This window comes from Physeter macrocephalus, chromosome 21 (assembly GCF_002837175.3).
Source record: "Physeter macrocephalus isolate SW-GA chromosome 21, ASM283717v5, whole genome shotgun sequence".
NCBI lineage: Eukaryota > Metazoa > Chordata > Mammalia > Artiodactyla > Physeteridae > Physeter > Physeter macrocephalus.
The window spans coordinates 13012429-13020340 of NC_041234.1; the positions used below are offsets into that span (position 1 = coordinate 13012429).

At 38.1% G+C, this 7912-nt stretch overlaps 1 protein-coding gene across 1 annotated transcript; it reads left to right on the top strand.

Moving 5' to 3' along the window:
* Nucleotides 1-5373: 5373 nt before the first annotated feature.
* Nucleotides 5374-6321, top strand: LOC102974242 (developmental pluripotency-associated protein 2-like). Its single transcript, XM_055081577.1, has one exon. It carries the CDS (start codon nucleotides 5374-5376, stop codon nucleotides 6319-6321), a length of 948 nt encoding a protein of 315 aa, XP_054937552.1.
* Nucleotides 6322-7912: the final 1591 nt, after the last annotated feature.

The window sequence follows — 7912 nt, forward strand, 5'->3', positions numbered from 1 at the left end:
CTAGGCGGATTGCTGCTACCATTTACACTACCACCAGCAGAGCACCAAGGCTCCTTTCTCACCATATCCATGTGATTTCTCTTATATTTCATGTATTCTTGCCTTGTCTCCCCAGCTATACTGAAGGAAAAGACCAAGTCTCATACTTTTAAAATGGCCCAAATTAGAAATCCTAGGAATTATTAAACTAGCAGTGATTATACTTTAATCCTACAGGTAAAAATCAATCAACATTCAAACTGGTTCCAATTAATTAGATGTCTTGTTAGATACACTTGGTGTTTAGTTCATGTCTTTAGAGTTAAGCAATGTTCTGCATCAGACCCAAATTAAGCTTGATATAGTTTGGTTTGATTTTATCTCTGGTTTATTTCTTTATTCCATCCAACTAAATATGATGATTTAATTTTACCCATTATTTGCTTTTGTTACTACGACAGTGGAAATGGTGAAAATAAATATGATGTTTCTAAATCTGTCCAGTATGAATGCCATGGACCATGAGGATTTACTGTTGCACTTTGGGAAGTTACTGTAATAGAAATAGTGAGGCTCTTCTTAAAATATTTGTTGTCGCTCTGAGCTCAGGGGTCTGATTTTTATGGTAAAGAGATACTGTCAATGATCTGATAATATTTTAGATATTTCCTAATGAAGAGAGATTCAAATGTCTGTCATTTAAATGTGTTTTTAGACTTTTTTTTTAACATCTTTATTGGAGTATAATTGCTTTACAATGGTGTGGTGGTTTCTCCTTTATAATCTGTTTGAACTGTTTTTCTTCAACTCTTGATGGAAGCCGGATATTCATTGAATGTTTTGCCACATCTCAGCCTTGTACTCGTATGTATGCACACTACTTTATGTCATCTCTTGTCTCATTTTCCTTGTCTAGCTGTTTATATTGACAAAGAATATAATCTAAGAGTGGTAGATTAGTTGTGTTCCATCTTATAATGATTTCTTTATTTTTGATGCTTTGCCAGATATGCACACACAGACACACCAGTCCTAAGTGAAATATTCTGTCACATTCTTCTCTTTTAAATATATATATATATATATATATAAAACTGATATATATATAAAACTGATTTTAGTAGCTGTTTGGGGAATGCATATGGGGACAGGACTGAGGTAAAGACAAAAATTGAGCAAAACAGTGATAAATCATTTGTTCAGAGTGAGCATCTTTTCCCAAATTGTTCGTTCAGTGCTATTGATGTAAACCTTCCTGTGTTCTAAAGAATCAGTGGCATCCTGTTTTCTGTGGTGTTGCTTATACTTGGCCATGAGTGTTCTTAAAGAGAGGACCATGAAATTTATTAGGCATTCTGGGGCATTTTTTTGCCCTATCAATGATTTTATTGACAACAGGTGTAAAGCAAGACACATGCTGGCCCTGTCCTCAGGAAGCATCAGTAAGAATGGCTTTTCAGGACATGGAAGCAACCTAAGTGTCCATCGACAGATGAATAGATAAAGAAGATGTGGCACATATGTACAATGGAATATTGCTCAGCCATAAAAAGAAACGAAATTGAGTTATTTGTAGTGAGGTGGATGGGCCTAGAGACTGTCATACAGAGTGAAGCAAGTCAGAAAGAGAAAAACAAATACCGTATGCTAACACATATATATGGAATCTAAAATTTTAAAAAAATGGTTCTGAAGAACCTAGGGGTGGGACAGGAATAAAGATGCAGACGTAGAGAATGGGCTTGAGGACACGGGGAGAGGAAAGGGTAAGCTGGGATGAAGTGAGAGAGTGGCATGGACATATATACACTACCAAATGTAAAATAGATAGCTAGTGGGAAGCAGCCGCATAGCACAGGGAGATCAGCTCGGTGCTTTGTGACCACCTAGAGGGGTGGGATAGGGAGGGCGTGAGGGCGACGCAAGAGGGAGGGGATATGGGGATATATGTATACGTATAGCTGATTCACTTTGTTACAAAGCAGAAACTAACACACCATTGTAAAGCAATTATACTCTAATAAAATATGTTAAAAAAATAAAATATAAAGTTCCAGTGTAAAAAAAAAAAAAAAAGAATGACTTTTAAATTCCCTACCACCATGGTGACTTAAGGGATCAGAAAGCCTCTATACTTGATGCAGAAACATTGGAAAGCATCTGAAAAGTGGCCAAGGTGATGAGGAAAACCATATAACCAGAAGGAGTAAAGCCTATATGATGCTGAACCCGGTAGTAAAATGATTCAAAGGTAGGGAGAATGCGAAGTAGAGATGGAATTCCTAATCTAGCTGAGACTTGATCTCAACATGCAAAAACTGAGAATTTTGATGTGAAATTTGAGAAGAAATAAATCATTACAGTAGTGATGGGCATTGTTGTTACCTTCCTGGTTTCTCTGATCTCTATATATTGGCAGCTTTGGGCTTAATCTTTCATGCCTTTGGTCTCTCTGTTCTTCTTTATGCTGACATTCTTGTATTCTTAGAAAATTTCCGTGACTTTAAATAAAATAGCTATATGCCGATGACCCCAAAATTTACATCTATAGCCCAAACCCTTCTACTCAATTCCAGACTTGGATATCTAACTTCCTACTCAGCATCTCTAAGTGGAAGTCAGTGGATATCTCCACATGTCCAAACCTGAACTCCTGCTCTCCTCCAGCCCCAAATCAGTGACTTGTAATTCTTAATAGATAGCAGCTTCATCCTATGCTTGCTCAGGCCAATTGATGTGATCTTGACTTTTCGCCTCTTTTTATACCCCACCTCTAGTCAGTCAGCCCCAACATTAAAATATACCCAGAATTAGACCACTTCTAATCTCCATTACTAATCTTCATTGTTATCATTATCTCTGTTTCAACTAATGTACTGGCCTCCCAAGTTGTCTGAAAATCTGTGCTCCCTATCCATGCCTTAAACTGTCTAGTCTCCATATATTAGCTAGAATGTTCTTCTTAAAGCAGAACCCAAAATGTGTCATTGTTGGCTCCTATTTCACTCAGAGGAAAATTTATTGAGACATCGACATTGCTTATTCTCTCTTCTCTGGAAACTCTTCTCCCAGATGGCCCAAAGTTAACTCCTTCACCTTAAGTCTTTGCTTGAATGTCTCTTTCTCAATGGGGGTACATTTAAAATTCAAGCAGCCCTTCTCCCTACTGTCACCAAAGCACTTACCCACACCTGCCATAGTTTTCTTTGGTCGCTGTCATTTGTCATCCTCAAATATACTCTGCACATGATTTCTTTTAATATTTATATTACATTCCTCCAACAGGAATAGAAACTCCATAAGGACAGAGATCTTTGTCATTTTTGCTTATAGATAATTCCCAAGTACCTGAAACAGTATCTACTAGATGCCGAATGAATATTTGCGGATAAAGTGAAAAGCCTAGTGACGTTTGAGTAAATGAATTGCCTTCTCCACACCTCAAGTTGCACAAACTGAACAGATTAAATAAAATGGTCTCTACAAGTCAACCCAGTGCAAATATGTGCATCTTGTGTGGATCAAGATGCAGAAATGAAAAAATAAGAAAAAAACCCATGAGACAGAATACATTTGACCGTAGTTTGATATTCATCGTCTTAAAAAATTATCACTAGGGAATTTCCTGGCGGTCCAGTGGTTAGGACACGGCGCTTCCACTGCAGGGGCCTGGGGTTCAATCCCTGGTCAGGGAACTAAGATCCCACAGGTTGTGGGCATGGCCAAAAAAAAAATTGTTAATATCGGTATGTGTAATAATTTTATTTTGGTAAAATTTTAAGGACTTACCTGTCTGGGATGCAAAATGAAGTATTTATAAATGACCTGATAGGAGATACAAGATTTTCTTTAAAATACTCCAGGAAAAAAAATAAGTAAAATGAATACATCAAAGAAACTGGCAAATTACTGAAAATTATTGATGTGAAGTGATAGGCACATGGGGCTTATTATACTACTCTCTCTTATTTTGTGTATATTTGCATTTTTCAATAGTAAAAATTTTAAGTGTGTGGTTTCTGAAATCCCTCCCTACTCAAAATATCTTTCATTGGAGCCAGAATATTATAAGTAGATCATTTGATTCACCAATATTAAGAGGCTCACTGGTGTCCCCAAGACAAATAAAGATCATTCCTCAATATAACTAAAATATAAAGGAGGGCTTGCCTGGTGGCCCAGTGGTTAGGAATCCGCCTGCCAATGCGGGGGACACGGATTCGAGCCCCGGTCTGGGAAGATCCCACATGCCGCGGAACAACTGAGCCCCTGTGCCACAGCTACTGAGCCTGCGCTCTGGAGCCCGCGAGCCACAACTACTGAATCCCGCACGCCGGGAGCCTGTGCTCTGCAACAGGAGGGGCCACCGCAGTGAGAAGTCCGCGCAGCGCAACGAAGAGTAGCCCCCGCTCGCCGCAACTAGAGAAAGCCCATGCGCAGCAACAAAGACCCAACTCAGCCAAAAAATAAATAAATAAATAAATAAATTTATTTATTTAAAAAAACCATGAAGACATAAAGACAGAAAATACAATATAACCTCATTTATAAACCAAACTTAACTTTCAACTATAAAAAATATTCAAAAAATGTCATTCTATCTAAAGAATTTTAACCCAATTTCCATTCAATGTGAATAATTAATGCAAGTAAATGAGTAAAGTATGTCTGCACATTTAGTAATTGTACAAATGAGTATCCTGCAATTCCATTAGCAGAATGGAGCATACACTTTTTTTCTAAATAAATTCTTACTAAATCTATTTATAGCAATAATTATACAATTTGAGCAATAAACTAACTTTTAAACTGTGTATTATGTGTGTCATTACAAATATAAATACTGAAGACTGTCAAGATTTTTTAAAAGGAGATTATCTTCTGTATGCATGTATAGGTCTAGATATAAACTGTGTAATAAAGAATGTATAGATACATAATTGTGTATTCAAGCAGTGAAGCACCATTAGATGAATAAGTTCTGAATCATGAGTCATTGTGTTGATAAAACATAGAGGAGAAAGAGATGAGATCATGGATATAACTTTTTTGACAATGGTCTCATCCCATACAACATAGAGAAGCAGAACATTGTAAATAAGCCAGGTGAAGAAAAAATATTTGGGATATGGCACAAATATTTGGATTTTTAATCTTTGAAAATCTAGGGAAAATGATAAGGAAAAGACACAGTTAATTGACTAATTTAACCATGATTCCATGAAGCTGCTTCCTTTTGATATGCGAAAATATCCTGATATGGAGCAGCAAAATTAGTTCAAGAAAATCAGAGAGATAAAAGGAGAAATTGGACTAGAAACGTCAGGTTAGGAGGATTAAATTGCAGATATCCTTAACATTGCCGGCTCTGCCTTCCTCTGAGAGTTCCTTGGAATGGCACACCCAGATTATGAGAAGACTTTCTTTGAAGAGGCCTTAGGTGAAGGAAATGTGGTTCTTACATTGATTCCAGTTGAGGAAATTGTTGAAGACCATCAAACGGAACCAAGTGTTCCTTCAACTTCAGAAGTCAAAGTGGAGTCACTGAGTCCAGTCGATCAATTTCATCCTCCTCAAACAGATGAAGAGTTCAAAGCTTGCCCAAAATCTAGTTGTAGTAAGCCAATTTATCCCTTGCCAACCATATTGCCTCCAATTAACAACGTGACTCGGGACACTTTGCAGAAATGGTGCCAACAACTTAATTTGAGTACCGATGGTCAGAAAATAGAGGTTTATCTGAGACTCCAGAACCATGCTTATCCTGAAAAAGATCAGTATATTCCTGAATCATCATGGGAGGCCAGATTGCAGTTAAGTCCAGGGAAACACAAGATGGTGACCAAGAGAGCAAGTGTTCAGAAAAGGAAGGTGAGTGAGAATGAGGAAAGGACTAACATGGTTGAAGTGGTAACTTCAGCCCAGGCAGCCATGTTGGCAGCATGGTCAAGAATTGCTGCAAGAGCCGTTCAACCTAAGGCTGTAAATTCACATCCCCTGCCTACCTCTGTTGAGTCCTTTCTGCTGCAAGCTTCTGGTGTCCGGTGGTGTGTGGTCCATGGCAGACCACTCTTGGCAGACACAGAAGGTTGGGTTCGCCTGCAGTTCCATGCAGGTCAGACCTGGATGCCTAACACTCCCAGAAGGATGATCTCTCTCTTCATGTTACCTGCCTGCACTTTCCCATCCCCAGACCTAGAAGATAATATGTTATGTCCTGAATATGCTAAGAGGAATAAGAAAATTATGAAAAGATTAATTGCAGTGGGGAAGAGGAAGAAACCTGGTTTGGACATACCAACATCATTGCTTTTAGATGGGCCATGTCTTAATATAAAATAAATGGTTAGCGGAGGGGAAGGGGTGGGGTGTGGGTGAAATGTGTGAAGGGGGGTAATTGTGTGGTAATTATGGTAACTAGACTTATATCAGTTTTGTAGTGTATACAAATATCGAATTACTATGTTGTACACCTGTAACATAACATTATATACCAATTTTACCTCAATATAAAAAAATGTTTGTTAGAGTACACCAGTGAAGCCATCTAGTCCTGGACTTTTGTTTGTTGGGAAGTCTTTGATTGTGATTCAATGTCCTTACTAGTAATCATGAAAAAAAAAAGATAAATGATGGAGAGCCCACAGTTAAAGTGACTTGCATCCCAATGATTGCTATGCTCTGTCCTCGCCATCCTCAATGTTGCCTGATGCCTTAAGTACAGATGGGAATGTCTGGATTCTGTATTTAGGTTTACCAAAAAGTGACTGTTACTGCTGCTTCAAGTACTAGCTATATAGAATGTAATTTGGTTTTATTTTAGTTAATAGATTTTTGGGTTTTTTTTAGCAGTTTTAAGCTTTCAGAAAAATTGAGCAGAGTACAGAATTCTCAAATACCACCCCTCCTCCCCACCCCATTTCCTCTACTATCAACATCCTGCACCCGAGTGGCACAGTTGTTGAACCTACATTGACCCATCATTGTCACCCAAAGCCCATAGTTTATATTAGGGTTCATTCTTTGTGTTGTACACTCTGTGGGTTTTGACCAATGTATAATGACTTACTCATCATTTTAGTGTCATACAAAATAGTTTCACTGTGCTATAAAAATGTTCTGTGCTCCACCTATTTAATACTTTCTCCCCCCAACTCCAGACCACTGATCTTCTTCCTGTCGCCATCGCTTTGCCTCTTTACAGAATGTCATACAGTTGGACTCATACAGTAGCCTTTTCAGATTGACTTCTTTCACAACAGAAAATGTATTTAAAATTCTTTCATGTTTTTTCATGGCTGGATTGCCCACTTTTTAATGCCGAATACTCCATTGTTTGGATGTACCATAATTTATCCTTTCACATATTGAAGACCACCTTGGTTGCTTCCAAGTTTTGGCAATTATGAATAAAGCTGCTCTAAACAAAACGAAAAAAAATCAGAGTTGGTGAACACCTTCTTGAGTTTTATATTGTCACTTTTGTTTCATGGTCTCAAGCTTTTTTGTTGTTGCTATGTTTTTACTTATATTTTATAAACTTTTATTTTTCTAAATAATCTCCTGAAGGTTTTTGAAGCTTGGTCTTGTTCATCACCCCCACCCCCACCCCCTGGACCACGCTAAATGCAATCTTCTGGTCCCTCCTTTCATCTCAAAGATGGATTAAATCCCACATTCTCACCTGAGCTCAACTAGAAATGATCACTTCTCCCTTAAACACAAATTCTCTCAACCAATACTTTCTGCTTGTTTCTTTGCATTTTCTAAATCCGTGGTTTTCAAACTTCTTTTTGATACCTTGACACCTTAACTGGCCTGCTGCCTGTGTACATGCTGCCCCCTGGACTTGTGCGGTGCTTAACCTGCACATCCTTACACAACTCAAACACAAGTTCCCGGAGCCTGCACTTATTTTTACTCTCTTCTCAGG

Excerpts from the sequence above, each read along its gene's own strand:
- LOC102974242 (XM_055081577.1), top strand. The coding sequence starts at position 5,374 with ATGGCACACCCAGATTATGAGAAGACTTTCTTTGAAGAGGCCTTAGGT.